Raw genomic sequence first — 18,322 nt, forward strand, 5'->3', positions numbered from 1 at the left:
CCAGTCAGTTTCATTTTCTCCATTTTATTTGTCAATATAAAAATACTCAAATATTTACAACAAATAAATACGCGGGGACACAATAAGTTACACTGTTAGGAGCCCTCCTCCAGGTCTGGGAGAGGGTATGCCATATCCACAGCATGCCCACCCTCTCCCCCTCTCCCCCTCCCCCACCTCTCCCAGCCCTGGAAGGGAGGACAAGTATAAAATACCACGGACCCCAGGGCCAAGTGGGAGGCCCTCCCTCCCTCCCCCCAAACACACAGGAGGTTCCACTCCCTCCCCCGAACCCTGAAAACATTCACCACCCTAGAAGCAGGACTAGGCCCACCCCAGAGCCCTGCACTCCCCCCAGGGGTACAGCACCCTGCCCAGCCCACCCCCATATGTACATCCCTGCCCCTCCCGGGGACAGTGGGGGTAAGAGAAGCAAAGTGGTCGACCCCTTCCCCTTCATAGCTCCAATGACTCACCAGGAGGACCCCAGGCCAAGGGAAGACTCCACAGAAACAGAAGACTGTCACACCAACACCCACGTGCACACGCACACACACACAAACACACCCATTTCTCCAACTTCTGTCTTGAAGGTTTGGCTGCGGGGGTCCCATGTATCTGTGACTCACAGCCCCTCACAGAGGAAGAAGACGCCCTGTGGGCGGCTGGTGCCACGGTGAGCCACACCAAGCGGCAGTGCCCGTGCTGAGCAGAGGTCCTCATGGGCGAGCAGGTGCTGGGCAGGATCTGTCCCAGTAGAGCAGGTGCCCACGCCATGTCCCTGAGGTAGCTGGTGCCTGTGCAAAAGTAGGAGCCACGGCTCCCAGGCTGCCCCACCGACGTGGTGGGGGTCCCTCATACCGAGGACTCCTCGGGATTGGAGTCCGGTAGGGGCTGGCGCTGATGTAGTTTGCGCCTCATTTCGTCCGCCAGCTCGGGCAAGGGGTGCCCAAGCCCCTCGCTGTGGTCCTCCCCACCTAGCTGTAAGCGCACATAACCGTTGGCATTTGAGTTCCGCCCACCCCCCAGGTGAAGCCGAGTTGGGGATGGCAGGGGCTGGCCAGGGATGCCAGGCGGCGGGGAAGGGGGCCCAGTCCCGGGCTGGCACCGGGCGTGTCCAGGCACAATCTTGAGGGAGCCATCTGAATAGTAGTAGCCAACAGGGTCCCAGAGCTTCTCATCAGTCTCGGGGCCAGGGCGGAAGGGGGGGCTGGTGGGTTCCTTGGGAAGCTCCAGAGGGTACACCAGGGTCCTCTCTGCCGCCTTGGCACCTTTCTCCAGCTCCTCACGCAACCGACGGCGCAGGGACAAAACGAGCAGCAGCAGCACCAGGCACACGGCCCCCAGGGCCACCACAGCCAGCCACACCAGCCCCAGGTTTTCCAGGGGGGCCCGGGCCTCCAGGGTCAACGAGGAGCCGGCCACCACAGCAACCAGGTAGCCTTCGGCAGCCAGCCGTGCGCCCTGCTCCTCCGAAAAGCAGTGGTAGGCCCCGGCGTGGCGGGGCTGGGCGGCCATCACGACCAGGGCCTGGAGCCGGGCGTCGTAGAGGAAGGAGCCGGGCTGTTCCACAGGGAGGTCCCGGCCCCCAAAGGTCCACCGGGCCTGGGCCAGGTTGGAAGACAGGCGGCAGGGCAGCACCAGGTCCGTGCCCGCCACCACCGTGATGTTCTTGGGCATGAGCCTGACTGCAGCCGGGAGAGGAGAGGGAGCAGAGTCAGTGCAGGGAAGCCGGGGCCACAGGGAAGTGCAGACACCCCAGCTCTGGCCCAGGGCCCAGCCCGCCGGGAGCGGGGCAGAAGGCAGCTCACCTTTCTTACTGCCACGGAAGTTACAGATGCCCGAGGTGTCTGAGATTCTCACTTGCTGGATCAGCAGGGATCTGGTTGGGGAAGAGGGTCCCTCAGCATCCCTGCTCCCACCACCTGCCCTCCCCTCCTGGTCCCAATAGGAGCAGAGCCCTGCTCACCCAGAGCGGCCACCCACGGCCACACAGCGGCTGGCATTGACGCTCCAGGCGCAGTAGGGGTCCCGAGCGAGGATGCAGTCTGCGCAGGAGCGGTACTTCACGCAGTCGGCCAAGGGTAGCTGAACCAACTGTGAGCGGGAACCGGCAAACAGCAGCTTCTGCAAGAGAAGCAGTGGGCATAGGAGAGGGTCCGCCAGGCCCGGACACAGCATGGGCACGGCTGGGACTGCTGGGAGCGGCACAGGGCAAAGGGGGCCAAAAGGGAGAACCAAGGATGGAAACCGAAGGACCAAAGAATGCATGGAGGGCTTATTACAAGCCAGACACCATCCTAAGCACCTTAAAGGTGACCTTACTGGAGGAACAGTAGCCCTGTGGTGCTGTGTATAATCACACTCAGACACACACACACACACACACACACACACACACACACACACACACACGGCTCCAGTACAGTATAAATAGTGCAGGAAGTATGTTTTCCGCAAGGCCCGGCAGCCCTCACAATAGTCTCACAATAGAATGGGGGACGTTGGACAGAGATCAGGACCCAGACCAGGCAGCCCTCATATAGCAGCAGAGCATAAGGTGTTTTCCTGTTTGCATGGTGACTGCTAATCTGGGTTTCTTCAGCCAGACTTTCTACCAGCATTCCATGTTCTGGAGAACACTGTGAGCCACAATAGTTGGTAAAAGAGGAGCATGTGAAAGTTTCGGTGCGACAACAGGCCAGAAAGGGAAAGGTGCACCTCAGGAAGGGGAAGGTATGGGGGTCAGGACTGGGGCCAACGCAGCCTCGCGGGGACCTGGCCGTGTACAAGGCCTCCGGAGCGCAGGGTCCACTGGGACTGGTCTGGAGCTTGTCCCCAGCTAAGCGAGGTGCGAGGTCCCCCCTGAAAGGGCCAAGCACAAGACTAGGGAAGGCGGAGGAAGAGCTGTGGGCGGGGCCTGACGATTACCTTGCTCCGGGACAGGACCAGGCTTTTCACGGGCTCCTGGTCAAACACCTGCAGCTCCTCGATCAGGTGGACCCAGGACCCCAGGCTCACAGCCTTAAGTAGCCAGCCGTCTCCTGTGAGGGAGGGGGACGGGGAAGGACAGGTGTCAACGAGAGAGCCCAAGGGCCCCGGGGCATCCCCAGATCACCCTATCCGGGCACACAGGCCTTCGGCCAGCCTCTAGCAGCTGGGCCCGCGTGCCTACCTGTGCCAATGAACAGCACTGTATAGGAGGCTCCATCAAGCCCCGTGACCCGGTCAGCCACCAGGTGGGTGAAGTTGGTGTCCTTCTTTACGAGCAGGGGCCGGCCCCTGAGGGGCTTCACCTGCTCCTCCAATAGGGGGTGTTTCTTGATGAAGTTGAGGGTGTTGTCGGGCAGCTCCAGAGAACTGGTGTAGCCGTGGTGACGGTGCCAGCTGTTGATGCACTAGAGATGGGGGTCGGGGAGAGCGGTCAGCCAATGGGAATAGCACGGGGCTGAGGGCAGCAGTGCACCCGCCCGGGGCAACTCACCGAGCCCGGCCGTGGGCTGGGTACTGGGTCGGTGTAGCGGCCCCACTTCTGGGATTGCTCGTGGTACTCCTTGTAGGGACCCTCGAACACCCTCTGAATCTCTTCCAACTGGTACTCACAGACTGCGGACAGGTCCACATCACCCCTGTCACAGCAAGGGAGGGACCCCAAGGATCAGGCTTGGTACCCACTGTACCCCGGTTCAGGGCACGTAGGGGGAAGGCAGGGCCCAGCACGAAGCGGTCATTACACGCACAATGTAATGGCAGCTCTAAAGTGCCACGGGGGGCAGGGAGCTGCCCCATGTCCCCCTGGGAGCAGATGCCCACCATCCTCCTTGGCTTCCAGAGAACTGGCCAGCCGGGCTCGCCCACAGGCCTGCACCGTAAACCACCCCTAACCTGAAGACCTGCTTCTCCCCACCCCCAATGACTCCTGGCCAGCTCACCATCGCGCCCGAAAAACCGCAAAGAAGGTGGTGTTGTGCCAGGAGGTGTCCTGCAGGGTGTGCAGTGCCTGTAGGTGGCTGAGGTAGAGGTGGCGACTGGGGGCCGAGCATACCAGGTGTGCCTTCAGGAAGGTGGTCCACTTCTTCTGCAGGGTCCGTGCGCCCCCCACATCTCCCTGGCAGAGGACAAGGAGACATTGGCAGTCAGCCCTGCCCGGCCGGCAGGGCGCCCAGCACTCACCGCCACAGACTCGGTACCTTGCAGACTCGGGCCACCCGGGCCACCACCTGCTCCATGTAGCAGTTGTACTCCAAGGCCCGCTCGCTGAAGAAGAAGTAGACCTTGTCATCGTCCCCAGTCAGGCTCCCCACGCTCTCCGGGACGTAGGCAGAGCCAACAAAATGAGGTTCTGAGAGAAGGGGAGGAGACTTAGCGAGGCCCTGGCGATGCCTTCCCCCAGAGCTCCCCCAGTGCCCACGCCAGCTCCAGCTCCGAGGGGCTCACCGTTGAGCCAGAAGGCCAGGTACTCTGTCTTCATGGGATGGTGGGGCCCCATGTTACGCAGGATGATGGGCTCTGTGCCCAGGAAGTTGTTGAGTGTGGCCGAGTACAGCTCGCCATCTATGGAGACAGAGGGTCAGCCGGGCCAGAGCGGTGACCATACCAGCCGGCCACACAGCCCCGGATGGGAATGAGCTGGGGGGACACCCAGCCTACCGCAGGGGGGCCACTCACCCACAAGGAGGCCAGTGTGGCCCTTAGCTGGGTCATAGGGACACTTCCCCTTCCCATCCTCCAAGGCTCCATGCTCCAAGGTGAAGGTGACCATGTCCTGAGGCAGGGACGAGACAGAGAGTGAGGCGCAGAAGGCCGGCGCTCAGAGCAGCACCCGCAGGGCGGAGGGAGGGTGCAGCACTCACAATGTAGGCACACTTGGGCTGGAAGGCGTAGGTGCCACACACGTACAGGTGGGACGCGTTGTACGGCTGTAGGAAGCGGATGAAGTTGAAACACTCCGTCTGGGGAGAAAAGTGGATCCAGTTAAAAGAGAATGGGGGGTCCAGTTAAAAGAGGAGGGACCGAGAATGGGGGGTCCAGTTAGAAGAGGAGGCCCGAGAATGGGGGGTCCAGTTAGAGGAGGAGGGCTGAGAATGGGGGTCCAGTTAGAGGAGGAGGGCCCGAGAATGGGGGTCCAGTTAGAAGAGGAGGAGGCCCGAGAATGGGGGTCCAGTTAGAAGAGGAGGAGGCCCGAGAATGGGGGTCCAGTTAGAAGAGGAGGGCCCGAGAATGGGGGTCCAGTTAGAAGAGGAGGGCCCGAGAATGGGGGGTCCAGTTAAAGGAGGAGGGCCCGAGAATGGGGGTCCAGTTAAAAGAGGAGGGCCCGAGAATGGGGGGTCCAGTTAGAAGAGGAGGGCCCGAGAATGGGGGGTCCAGTTAGAGGAGGAGGGCCCGAGAATGGGGGACCAGTTAGAAGAGGAGGGCCCGAGAATGGGGGTCCAGTTAGAAGAGGAGGGCCCGAGAATGGGGGTCCAGTTAGAAGAGGAGGGCCCGAGAATGGGGGGTCCAGTTAGAAGAGGAGGGCCCGAGAATGGGGGGTCCAGTTAGAGGAGGAGGGCCCGAGAATGGGGGGTCCAGTTAGAAGAGGAGGGCCCGAGAATGGGGGTCCAGTTAGAGGAGGAGGCCCGAGAATGGGGGGTCCAGTTAGAGGAGGAGGGCCGAGAATGGGGGGTCCAGTTAGAGGAGGAGGGCTGAGAATGGGGGGTCCAGTTAGAGGAGGAGGGCCCGAGAATGGGGGGTCCAGTTAGAGGAGGAGGGCCCGAGAATGGGGGTCCAGTTAAAAGAGGAGGGCCCGAGAATGGGGGGTCCAGTTAGAATAGGAGGGCCGAGAATGGGGGGTCCAGTTAGAGGAGGAGGGCTGAGAATGGGGGGTCCAGTTAGAATAGGAGGGCTGAGAATGGGGGGTCCAGTTAGAGGAGGAGGGCCCGAGAATGGGGGGTCCAGTTAGAGGAGGAGGGCCCGAGAATGGGGGGTCCAGTTAAAAGAGGAGGGCCCGAGAATGGGGGGTCCAGTTAGAATAGGAGGGCCGAGAATGGGGGGTCCAGTTAGAGGAGGAGGCCCGAGAATGGGGGGTCCAGTTAGAAGAGGAGGGCCCGAGAATGGGGGTCCAGTTAGAAGAGGAGGCCCGAGAATGGGGGGTCCAGTTAGAGGAGGAGGGCCGAGAATGGGGGGTCCAGTTAGAGGAGGAGGGCTGAGAATGGGGGGTCCAGTTAGAGGAGGAGGGCCCGAGAATGGGGGGTCCAGTTAGAGGAGGAGGGCCCGAGAATGGGGGTCCAGTTAAAAGAGGAGGGCCCGAGAATGGGGGGTCCAGTTAGAAGAGGAGGGCCGAGAATGGGGGGTCCAGTTAGAGGAGGAGGCCCGAGAATGGGGGGTCCAGTTAGAAGAGGAGGGCCCGAGAATGGGGGTCCAGTTAGAAGAGGAGGGCCGAGAATGGGGGGTCCAGTTAGAAGAGGAGGAGGCCCGAGAATGGGGGGTCCAGTTAGAGGAGGAGGGCCCGAGAATGGGGGTCCAGTTAGAGGAGGAGGAGGCCCGAGAATGGGGGGTCCAGTTAGAGGAGGAGGGCCCGAGAATGGGGGTCCAATTAGAGGAGGAGGGCCCGAGAATGGGGGTCCAGTTAGAAGAGGAGGAGGCCCGAGAATGGGGGGTCCAGTTAGAAGAGGAGGAGGCCCGAGAATGGGGGGTCCAGTTAGAGGAGGAGGCCCGAGAATGGGGGGTCCAGTTAGAAGAGGAGGGCCCGAGAATGGGGGTCCAGTTAGAAGAGGAGGGCCGAGAATGGGGGGTCCAGTTAGAAGAGGAGGAGGCCCGAGAATGGGGGGTCCAGTTAGAGGAGGAGGGCCCGAGATGGGGGTCCAGTTAGAGGAGGAGGGCCGAGAATGGGGGGTCCAGTTAGAGGAGGAGGCCCGAGAATGGGGGGTCCAGTTAGAGGAGGAGGGCCCGAGAATGGGGGTCCAGTTAGAGGAGGAGGGCCCGAGAATGGGGGTCCAGTTAGAAGAGGAGGGCCGAGAATGGGGGTCCAGTTAGAGGAGGAGGGCCCGAGAATGGGGGTCCAGTTAGAGGAGGAGGGCCGAGAATGGGGGGTCCAGTTAGAAGAGGAGGAGGCCCGAGAATGGGGGGTCCAGTTAGAGGAGGAGGCCCGAGAATGGGGGGTCCAGTTAGAGGAGGAGGGCCCGAGAATGGGGGTCCAGTTAGAAGAGGAGGGCCGAGAATGGGGGTCCAGTTAGAGGAGGAGGGCCCGAGAATGGGGGTCCAGTTAGAAGAGGAGGAGGCCCGAGAATGGGGGGTCCAGTTAGAAGAGGAGGAGGCCCGAGAATGGGGGTCCAGTTAGAAGAGGAGGGCCGAGAATGGGGGGTCCAGTTAGAAGAGGAGGGCCGAGAATGGGGGGTCCAGTTAGAGGAGGAGGGCCCGAGAATGGGGGGTCCAGTTAGAGGAGGAGGGCCGAGAATGGGGGACACTGGATCAGGACCCAGACCAGGAATGAAAAGGGAGCCCTGGGCTGAGTGTGAGCCATGAGGCCCAGCCAAGGCTCCTGCCCCCCCCCTCCCTTGGTCTGTCCCCAGCACCCACCTGGTTATTCTTCCCTTTCTGGACACACTCCGTCTTCTTCTCCGCAGGAGCTGCCCAAGAGATCTGGGGACAGGAACAGGGCACATTAGCAACGTCATGGGTAGACTGAGCATGTGCCCAAGCATGGCCTGGGGCAGCCACAAGGAAGACCAAGTGACAGTACATGGTGCCCACACCCTGGGAGCTGACTTCAGTGGGGGACATAGGCCCCACACGGCCCCCTGGTAGCAGAACCCAGCAAGTGCTGCGGACGGTGAGGCAACCCGCGCACTCTGACGGAGGTGGCCTTGCAGACCCAGCACATTCCCAAGGGGCAGCCTGGCCAAGAGGGCCTCTGGGGTCCTGCCTGTCACGGGCCTGTGTGCCTCCCGCTCCCCCACCTCTCACCACTCCTTGCAGCTCCAGAGCCTCCACGCTGAAGGCAAACAGGGCCTCCCGGGCCCCCACGTACAGGAGCCCGGTCTGCTCGGTCAGGGTCAGCGTCAGAAAGTCCTGAATGCCCGTCTGGGAGAACCGCCGCACCACCGGGGCAAGCTCTGCAGGGACAAGATGGGAGTGAGCAAGGTTGTGGATCGGTGGGCCTTCTTAGGGCTCCAGGCACCCGCCCCCCCCCCCAAATCAGCCTTCCTCTACACCAGAAATTTTCAACCAGTGTGCCACAAGAATTTTTAAAACATGCAATACCTGCCCTAGCCAGTTTGGCTCAGTGGATAGAGCGCGCGCCTGCAGACTAAAGGGTCCCGGGTTCAATTCCGGTCAAGGGCACATACTTTGGTTGCAGGCTCCTCCCCAGCTGGGCCCTGGTCAGGGCTCGTGCAGGAGGCAACCAATCGATGTGTTCTCTCACATCGATGTTTCTCTCTGTCTTTCCCTCTCCCTAAAAATCAATGGAAAAATATCCTCAGGTGAGGATTAACAACAAAAACCATGCCTGACTATTTCAGTCAGGGGCACTGACCACTTTTCCCTTAGATTGTCCAATAAAAAAATGACAACAGGCAATATAACAATAGCCATCCCGTATGAATGAATCAAAATTATATCTTTTTTTTTTTTGTCAGACTGGCCAAAAATACAATATCTTTTTTGGTGTGCCACAGAATTTTAGCAGTAATTAATTTATGTGTGTCATGAGATGGAAAAGGTTGAAAAATCGCTGCTGTATGCAGTGGTCTCCTGGGCCCACTTGTCCTTGTTCCCCACATGAGGGCTAGCAACCCCACAAGCAGTGCAGCCCAGTGCCCCGATGGCAATAAAGGGCACTTCCTGAATTGCCGCCTGGCTGACAGCAACTGCGGGCCTCCTTGCTTTCCCTGGGAAAAGCCTGGGAGGAGGCACATCTGAGCCGTGAGGAGGAAGGAAGGATATCTCAGCCACAGCTTCCGGCCAGAGGAAGCCATCAGAATTATGGCTCCCACTCTCCGGCCAGCAGCGCCTCTGGCTGCAGAGCTGGGCATTCTCCTTCCCAGCTTCCACAGTGGCCTCTTCCTTCTTTGCTCTGCTGCCCACTGCCCACATCAGAGTCCGGCCAGACCCCGCCCCTGACCCAGTAGGGCAGGGCACACAGAAGTTGTGAGCGCTCCTTGTCTTAGAAACCCCCCACTCCACTCAAACAAACGCAGGCTGCCCGACATACCAGCACAGCTGGCCACGGGAACAGGCGGGGACGGCGGGGGAACCGGAGGCTGGGGCCAGAGAAGGAGCTGAAGCCTGGGGGCTGGGGAGCCTCGCTGCCATTCAACAGGCAGGGCACGACGACATTCATAGTCACAGGACCCCCAGGTCGGCTTCCAAAATAGCTGCCGGCCTGTCCTCAGGGTCCCCCTAAACCAGCTTCGTCTTTGGAGCCAAAGATGGGCCCAGACACAGTCAGGTAAGGAAGGCTTCATTAGCACCCGAGTGCAGCCTGTGGGAGGTGAGCTCATCCAGGTCCCCAGAGTGCAGGGATGATACAAACACCTGACATCACCTCTTGGTACATATGTGTGCGCCCACAGTGAGGGCTGTCAGGTCCGTTGTTCTCCCGCATGAGCACGTGCACACACACCCACCTAGGGCCACCAGGTCGCAGGCCTTGGCTTCAAGCTTATGCTGGTTCAGGATTCTCTGGCTACACTCTCAGGGAGAGTGACAATTTCGGAAGTGAGGCCTGGGGAGAGTGGTGCAGCATGGGGACTGGGGGTCCTAAGCATCAGAGGCGGGGGTCAGCCCTGGTCCTGAGCTGGACTCTCAGTTCTAAGTCCCTGGGGTCAAAACTGGGTCACATGCGTCGGTGGGCCTTGACAGCAGAGAAAAGCTGGCACAGTCAAGGGGGCAACCCCTCAGCGTCTCTTCCCTCAGCAGCCCCTCTCTCCAACTGGTCTGTCTCCTCTGATTTCAGACACTCACCCCCAGAAGATACCGTCTTCCGGGGCACCAGGTTCCACCACATCTCAGCCCCAAAGCCCAGGCCCCACAGCCCCACAGCCAGCAGCCAGCCAGCCCAGTGTGGGGCCATGGCACGCGCCTGGCTCTGAGCTCCAGGCCAGCTGCCCTGCTGGGGGAAAAGAAAAGGGTCAGAATCTCAGCCAGCACTGCCAGGACAGGCGTGATCAGGCCTCCCCAGGAGCCCCCGTGCCCCAGTCCTAGGAGCAGAGACCTAGTTCCCTCTCACACCTGAGCGCCCCCCCCCCCCCCCCCCGCCCGGCCCTCCAAAGGACCAGGGAGTCTCCCTGAAGGCGTGGGGCCGAGTGGGAGGGGGAGTAGGCCCTCCCCCATTCCCTCTCCTCAACAGGAAGTTGTTTAAGAAAATAAAAAGGACCCCTCCCCCATATCAGGCCTGACAGATTCGATGATTTTTAAAAGTAACCTCTGGAAGCAAGACTTGACCCTACTGGGGCTTCAGCCACCCCGAGACCTCATTCTGGACGTGAACCCCTAGGCGGGGTGAGGGGGCATGCGGTGGGCGGGCGGGGGGTCCTGCCCCAGCCTCTCCCCTCCCCCAGCGCAGACAATGGCGGGGCAGAGCCCGAAACCCCGCTCCCCACCGAAAGGGCCGAAGCAGGCCGGGGCTGAAGGGGCTCGCTTCCCGAGGCCCCTTTGTTGCCCAAGAAGGGAGGCAGGAAGTGGATAGGATGGGCGTGGAAGTGACCAGCGCCTCCTCCGTTCCTCGAACGGCCTCCGAGGACACCGGCCCTCGGGCTGGGGGCGGTGGGGCAGGAGCCGCGCCGGGTCACGGCGGCGCCCTCAGGCGGGGCGGGGAAGGGGGCAGGCCCGGGCTGGGGGCGCGAGGGGGCTCCCAGGGAACCGCGGGTGCCGCGCACGGTCTGACGAGCCTTCCCACTCGGGGATCGCGCCCCGCGCCCGGCCAGGCCAACTGGGCTCATTTCCGCCGCTGCAGGCCTCCAAGGCCGGGCATAGAGACTCAGAAGCCGGGGACGTGTTAACCCCAAAACAAAGGGTCCCCGCCAAGACCCCGTCCCTGTCCCCTCCCCCCGCACCCCCCAGCTCGGGGATTTGAATGCAAACAAAGCAGCCGCGCAAGGAGCGTGCCGGAGACCGGCCTGCGGACGCCCCCTGTCGGCCCAGGACCCCGCGCGGGAAGGGCGGGGGACTGGGGACACGCTCACCCTTCGGGTCCCAAACACCCCCTAGCCCTCCCTCTGCCCCTTACCCCAGGCCTGGCCGGACTCCGCGGCGCGCGCAGATGTGCCCCCACCAGGGAAATCGGGGCGGCCTCGAGGTGGGTGCAGGGGCGCGGGGTCCCGGCGGTGGCCCCTCACCCTTGCCCACCACGAACGGCAGCCGATGGGCGAGCGGTCCAGCCGGGGACAGGGCCGGCTGAGCTCGGGAGCTGGCTTTCCAGGACACCCCGCCTCCCAGGCGGAACGGGCGGGGGGCCACGGCGGGGAAATCCGATCCCACAACATTGGCCTCGGTCCAAGCCCGCCCCAAACTTTCCATCGGGGGTGGGGGAACTGGGGGCAGCTCAGGGGCCTGGAGAGGATCCCGGCCGCGGACCCGACTGCACAAGGGACGCTTCTCCCAGCCCTGCTCCCGGACCCGTCCGCGCCTAGGACCCCTGGCTGCAGGCACTGCTGGCCCCGCTCCAAGCCCCTGCCGGGGGCGCAGGAAGGATCTCGAGCGGACGACTGTCCCCCACTGCCCTTTCCTGCGCCCCTAGACCCCGTCCTCGCGCGTGCGGCGGCCCCTGCCCGAGAAGGGGGACAAAGCGGAGCCCCCGGAGCCCCGCGCCGCCCTGGCCTCGCTCACCGTCTCCTCGCGGCTGGAGTCCCTGGCGCCGCCCGCACGCTCGGCTCCGACCCCCGCTGCCCCGCCCGCGCGCCCCCTCCGCGGCCCCTGCGCCGCCGCCCTCAGTCCCGCTCGGCTCGGCGCCCTGAGCTCGGGCTCCGCGCGCCACCGCGGCGGACGCCGGCTCTTTCTCTTACAGCCGCCACCCCGCCCCTCCCCTGACGTCAGGCGGGGGCTCGAGGGCGGGCCCCGGAGGCCGGCCCGGGAGGGGCTGCGGCCCGCCGGCCCTCTCCGCGCCCCGAGGTCCGTCCCCGCGTCCTGCCCCTGCCCTGCCGGCCGCGCGCGGGAGCCGCGGGCTCTCCGTGGCTCCGGAGGTGGGACGGGACGGGACGGGCGCCGGGCATTGTCCGGGGAAGCGGACTCACCGGCCTCTCCGAAGTGTCTCCCAGGACCACCGCGGGCTGCGCGGCCGGGCTCGGGAGGGGCCTCGGGGCGAGTGTGCGAGAGGGGCGCAGGGGAGCCCGGCCCCTCCTCTGGGCCGACCACTGGCCCTGCAGCCAGACTGCACGGGCCTCCCTGGCCAGGAAGACCCCTGTCTGCGGAGACACTCTGCGCTGGCTTTTCGCTCCACAGGCACGGGGACCCACTCAGCGCCCCTTGCCCAGCTCCCTCTAGCCGAGGGCCCAGAGCTGCCCCAGGAAAGGATTCCTCCCGTGCCTCCGGGAGGCTGACAATTGGCAGGAGCCCCGATGTTCAGATGAAAGGGGCCGAGGGCAGCCACGCTGCAGATCTGCCACCTTCAGAACCGCCAGTCTCCGCCCACGGCCGCTCCTAGAAGTAACTGGTAGCTCCTCGGTGATGTTGCCAGCTGGTCCTCCGAACTGGGAAGGTGGACAGAGGCCAGCACCCAGCGAGATGCCACCTCCTGGCCAGGAGCAGAGGGCAGAGGCGAAGAGAGGCCCAGAGGCTAGGGTGGTTGCTTTACGCCTGCTGCAGCCCTACAGGGGAGGAATGCTTTCGGGCCCCATCAGCAGATCTGGATTATAAATCAGTCCAGACAGAAGCTTTTGTTCTGGGTTAAAACTTGGCGTCTGAAGAGCAGAGACCAGCAGAGTAGAGGAGATAACTGGGGAGGCAGCCCAGTTTGGACTCGGTAACAACTGGGTCTTTGCTGGTGCACATAAAGGCCCCTTCTCCCGCGCTGGCCGTGGCCACATTGCCCAGCTCCTTCCCACCAGAGAAAAGCTGTGTAGCGTTGGAGATGCTGGAGACAGGGAGCAAGCCAGCCTGAGGATGGGGTGGGCAGCAGGCACTCTGCCTCCGATGGCAGGGGGAGAGGAGTGTGGGACCGCAGTCGAGTCGCACTTGGTATCCATTTAAGAGGTGACCTGTATGCAGCTCCCCTCACCTCTGTTCTGTGCTGTAGACTTTGCACCCTGCCTCCACCACATTGTCTTTCGTCCCACCCTCAGGACCACTTTGTAAAGTGGGCATTGTTTGTCACAATGAGTCTCAGAGAGACCTGCTGGAAGTCACATAGATATCAACCAGGTCAGAATGTTACCTTGGGCCCTGGGACTCCAAACCCATCTTTCCACTAAGTCACATTGGATCCGGGAAACCTTCAGCTCCCAAATGCTCCGTTTCCTGCTATTCTGCCTCCCCTTCCAGCCCCTCCCCCACTGCCACCTACTAGGTGTGAGGGTTACCAGACAGAGACTTGAGCTCCTCCTGCAAGATAGCCCCAGTGGAAAGTTTCAAAAGGTGGTTTGGTTTCACTGGCAGGGACAGTCTTCCGAGAGTACCCCAAGGCAGGCTTCTGTGTTCCAATAACAGACTCCAGGGAGCCCCCCTTCCAAAGGCTCCTCCCCAAAGTTAGGGCTGCAGCCCCCACACCCCTTCCCCACCTGCGCCCATTTCCGCTGCGTTCTGTTCATTCCCAGTACTGGCCTTTTCCGGGGGTGGGTGAGCAGGGAATGAAGTTTCCTGCATGACCATTTGCTCATGATTCATACTTAAAAAAAGTTTTCATTGATTTTTTTAGGGAGAGAGGAAGGGAGAGGGATAGATAGAAAGACCGGTGAGAAACCTCATGGATCCGCTGCCTCCTGGATGCCCCTCACAAGGGTTCGAGCCCACAACCCGGGCATGTGCCCTGACCAGGAATCAAATTGGTGACCTCTTGGTTCCTAGGTCGATGCTCCACTGCTGAGCTATACCAGCGGGCATGAGTCATACTTTTTAATATAAGCACAACTGGTCTAAAATGAGGATTCCTGGGTCTTAAATTAAGATAAAAATTTTACGACAAAAAACAATGTGTATCTATTGACCTCCCTGGGGCCTGTCTGGCATATTCAGTGGAAGTGCCCACCTCAGCCTCAGGCCCTGACACTCCTACTTGCCCCACGAACTCAACTACCGAGGCCAAGTCAAGGGAAGGCGGGCGCTAAATGCCTTCTGAGGTTCGCTCAGATGCACCGGCAGCTGAGGCTGCCCCACAGGTGGGCCCAGGAGTCACACCTGAAAAGCAAGGCTCACTCTCCCCCACACACATCGGTCCTGCGCCAGAGTGGCCCTCATTTGAGCCCCCCCCCCCGGCCCCCCACTGTCCTGAGGCAGCTGACAGGAGGAGCCATGCTTCCCACTGGGGTTCTCTGGTCAACATGCCTGGCTACTTCCCAGGGAGCCTGGAGCTGCTGTGACCCCAAGGGGAAATGAGAAAGCCTGGGTCAGCCACCCTTCAGGGATCTTCCTGAGGGCCTGGGGACTGAGGTCAGTGGGGACAGAGGAAAAGGACTTCCTCTCTACTTCCTCCTGAAGGAGAGTTATCAAAGCCACCCACCTGGGAAGCCTTTCCCTTCCCAGCCCCTCCCTGCCACCATCACCCAAAGGAAGCAGGAAAACATCCGTCACCACAGCCCCGGATGCTGCTGGTCAGGGGCTTCAGGATACCCCTCCCTTTCCCCAGGGCTCCATCTGGAAAGGGCAGGGGTGCCAGGACCAGCACCTGTCAATTCCTGGCCTAGAGCAGGCTGTCTCTAACTGGCCCCAGACTAGTTTTAGATCAGGTCTGCTCCAGGCCAGTTCCAGAGCGGGCCCATTACATGTCCCGGGGGATGGTGTGTGCCCTTGGGTGACCTCAAACTGCACACCTCTGCTCAGGTTACAGCGAGGCCTCCGGAGGACTGAGTCGCCACCAACACCTCCTTTCCTTGGTGTCCATTTCTCTCCGGGGGATGAGTGGGCAGTGCGAGAACCAGAGCCGGGAGCGAAGGGACAGCGCCATCCCTTTCTAAGAGCCACGAGAGATCTGGAAACTCCCCAGGTCTCCCTACTCCCTCTGCCCTTGGCAGTGAAACAAAGAAGGGAAATTACAAAGGTGATTTCCAGGTTTCCAGCGTGAACTGAATGGCTGCAGATTAACTGCCAGGATGTACAGTGTTCGAAGCGGGCAGCCCTGAGGGAGGGTGCCGGAGGCCTGCCCCTTGTTGGAGTGCCGCGGGCCTACCTGGGGCCTCAGTAGTGCCCTGGCCCAGGGGGCCTGCGATGCAGCCAGGAACAGAAACCAGAACTCTCGGTCCAGTCACCTGGGCAGCCAAGTCCCCTGGCAGAGGATTTCTTCCACCTCTCACTTGGCAACGGCGTCGAGGCAGGGAGGCGTCCTGCCTGGTACCCAGCCTCTGAATTATAGATGCCCCTGGCTCCCAGCATTCTGGCTCCCAGTGAGGGGGGCCCAGAAGTGATGGGGTGCTGCGGGTTTGCCAATTGAGCTACTTGCCCTGAAAGTCCTTTATTTGGGGGAGCCTCTCTCCTAGTTAACCCACCTTCCCCTGACCTCTGTGGCTTGAAAGGACAAAGGAGAGGGACAAAGTCTAGGCACCCGCCGTGGTGACGCTCCACTGGCAGACACTGGGGCTGAGCTGAGGAGCGAGCACAGGCACGTCGGCAGGGGTCGTCCTTTGTTACTCCCCTGCTACTTCTGTGGCCCCTGCAAATCCCCATCCCAACCCCGAAAGAGTCAGGAGAGGCTGGAGACTAGAAATGGATGCTCAGGGTTGGAGGAACGGACGGAGGGAGGAAATGGACACCCGGGGTCTCCGGGGAAGGCCCCCTGAGATGCTGGGGGTACGGAAGACCCACTCATTTCTCAAGGGGAGCAGGTCTAAGACATTGAGCATCCTGTTAGGGATCAGCACCCACAAAACTCACCTCCGGCAGCAAGGCCTGAGCCCAGTCACATGGCTGTCCGAGGTGAGTATTCAGCAAACCGGATGCTGGCACGAGACCTCAGGACAGGGACTGCAGGAAACCATCCGAACCACTGATGTGAAATCGGCTTTAGTGTGCACAAAGCAACCTCACATTCGTGAGAGAGGAAGGAGGGTGGGAGGACGAGGAGGACATGCTGGGCAGGGAAGGAGAGCAGGAGGAGGGGGGGGGGCAGGCAGCGAGGGGCAGGGGCCCTTGCCACTGGGAGTCAGGGCAGTGGTGGAGGCAGGCTCTCGCTTCACCAGATGGTCCTCCTCTGCCCCCCATTCTTTGCTCCCTCCAGTTCCACGGTCCTGTTCACTCCCTGGCAGAGCGCGGCCTGGGCCACCCTGCCCTGCTCCTTCAGATGTCTTCCCGGGGGCTGGAGTGCTGGGCCTGCGGCAGGGAGAAAGGGTGTGGTTGCCCTGGGCCCTGATGCTCCCTGACTCTCCAGTGTCCATTCACCATCCAGGACAGCCTCCCTGTGCCAGCTGCTGAGTGACGGACTCCTGGGGCTCAGCCCAGGCAGGGCTCAGGGCAGCAGGCCACAGGCCACACCTCTGCCTGGTCCCTCCACACCCTCCACTCCCTCCCGCTGGCTGCCTGCAGCCCCAGGGCAGTGTGCGCGGTGGGCCTGCCTCCTGGCTTGGCCAGGCCACAGATCACTTTTCCTTCTTTTCATGACAAACGCAGTTTCCCACCAAAAGACTAGTGTGATCCAGTTCCTTGGGGACGAGGGTGAGGTTAACGCTCCAGCTTTCTCAGGGACTTGCGAAATCTGAGACCTAAGCCACAGCCTGTGGCGACATGTCAGTCCCATGTCAGAGGTTACAGGGGAAGGACACGCAGAGAGAAGGCAGAGGAAAGGCTGCTGTCTCCACCAAGGGCTGGGGGCCCCGAAGGGAAGGGCCCCTGAGCCAGCCGGCGCTGCTCCTTGAGGGATGGAGGCCAGAGGGAGGGTGCCAGGGCAGGGCCGCGGGCGTGGGTGCCAGGCTGGCCCGGCGCCTCGGTTCTGACATTTACACGCTGCCTGCCTGTGAGACGGGCAAGCTAGTTAACCTCTCAGTGACCGTGGTTACGTTCTCTGTAAAATGGGGGCACAGTAATACCTGCCTCGTGGGCTGTGTGCACTCATGTAGAGTAAGTATTAGCTGGGAGTAGCATCGCCTCAGTGTGAGAAAGGGAGGCGTGGAGGTTGCTGCTCCAGAGGTCGGAGGGAGGGCCCGGGCAGCTGGGAGTGCTCCTGGCCGAGCAGGCCCGCTTCAGCCTGCAGGGCGGGCAGGCAGAGGGGGGACAGCTGGCGCCTCTGCTGCTCGGGTCTCCCCTCTCTGGGCAAAGTTCCTCTGCATTTGCTCAGTGGAGGCTTCTACCCCACGCCACACACCCACACTGGTATCTCACTCTTGATAAGAATGCTGAAGGCGTCCAGGCCCTCCCCTCCCCCACACGGCCCTCGCCAGCCTTTTCCAGCCCGAAGCTCAGCAGCTGCCGTGGGGGTGGACACGGTGGGGGGGCCGTGCTCTGGCTCTGGTCAGCTGCCTGACCACTTCCCTCCCCTCCCAGGTCCGGAGGCGAGAGGGGCACCACCTGGGGCCGGCAGTGGGTCAGCAGCTCCTGCCAGCGGATGTAGGTCTGGGTAGCCAGGTCCTTGAGCTTGGTCCGGTGCATGGCCTGGGGGCTCTCCCGGATATGGGTGCTGATGTGACGGTCCAACTGCATACACAACAGCCGCAGCTCTTCCTGCAGAGGCACCGTGGAGGGGCGGCCGGAGAAGTCGGGCAGGAAAGAGAGGAGAGGGACAGGGCAAGTGCTGGGGGCACATGTCAGTCGCTCTTGAGAAGGCCCCATGGGATGCTGGGAGAAGGCAGAGGTCTGTTCCACGCCCCCCCCCCCCCAGCTGCTGCTTCTTTCTCGGCCCCTCTTTGCAGTTCCCGACAGCAGGGTGGGCTCCACTCCAGCTGACCGCAGCCCAGCCTCTGGGAGACTCACCCACTGGTCCGGAGTCAGGTCCTGGCAGCTGACCACCACCCCAGCGAGTGTCAGGAGGCTGTGACACAGGTAGCAGACCTGGAGAGGGCGCAGGAGACGGGCAGCCCTGAGTCCCTCACCCCAGTCCTCCTTCCAGGCCCTGCGGGCGAGGCTGGGCTTCCAGCCAGTTTCCTGGGAGGCGTCTTCAAGGAGCCCGGGCCCCCTCACAGGCTCTCCCTCCTTCAGAAAGGAAGAAACCCGTCCACCCAGAGCCCACGCTGCCCCAGCCCCGTCCGGGGCTCCCGTGGAGAGCGCCGCT

The 18,322-nt window shown here is 62.1% G+C and overlaps 2 protein-coding genes across 4 annotated transcripts in view; both read right to left on the reverse strand.

Moving 5' to 3' along the window:
- Positions 1–334: 334 nt before the first annotated feature.
- Positions 335–11,948, reverse strand: SEMA4C (semaphorin 4C). 3 transcript variants are annotated; one of them, XM_079792113.1, is made up of 15 exons: positions 11,806–11,929; positions 9,943–10,090; positions 7,942–8,090; positions 7,555–7,617; positions 4,854–4,952; positions 4,669–4,765; positions 4,438–4,554; positions 4,191–4,342; positions 3,933–4,108; positions 3,485–3,629; positions 3,176–3,398; positions 2,932–3,044; positions 1,970–2,127; positions 1,812–1,882; positions 335–1,688 (listed from the first exon to the last, which is right to left on the reverse strand). In XM_079792113.1, the coding sequence occupies exons 2-15, from the start codon at positions 10,049–10,051 to the stop codon at positions 856–858; spliced, it is 2,505 nt and encodes an 834-aa protein (XP_079648239.1). In that variant the 5' UTR covers positions 10,052–10,090; positions 11,806–11,929; the 3' UTR covers positions 335–855. The 3 variants fall into 3 exon arrangements, with proteins under 3 accessions (XP_079648239.1, XP_079648237.1, XP_079648238.1); XM_079792111.1 differs by having other exon boundaries at positions 338–1,688; positions 9,943–10,087; positions 11,806–11,948; XM_079792112.1 differs by lacking the exon at positions 11,806–11,929 and adding an exon at positions 11,207–11,227 and having other exon boundaries at positions 338–1,688; positions 9,943–10,087.
- A 4,135-nt stretch (positions 11,949–16,083) lies between these two features.
- Positions 16,084–18,322, reverse strand: part of FAM178B (family with sequence similarity 178 member B) — a 98,824-nt gene continuing 96,585 nt past the window's right edge. The window contains exons 13-15 of the mRNA XM_079792656.1: positions 18,025–18,102; positions 17,623–17,775; positions 16,084–16,431 (exon numbers count right to left, since the gene is read on the reverse strand). Of these exons, the coding sequence (XP_079648782.1) occupies positions 16,399–16,431; positions 17,623–17,775; positions 18,025–18,102 (264 nt within the window). The 3' untranslated portion in view covers positions 16,084–16,398. The remainder of the gene's footprint in view (positions 16,432–17,622; positions 17,776–18,024; positions 18,103–18,322) is intronic.

The sequence above is a fragment of the Cnephaeus nilssonii genome (assembly GCF_951640355.1).
Source record: "Cnephaeus nilssonii genome assembly, chromosome: 15".
NCBI lineage: Eukaryota > Metazoa > Chordata > Mammalia > Chiroptera > Vespertilionidae > Cnephaeus > Cnephaeus nilssonii.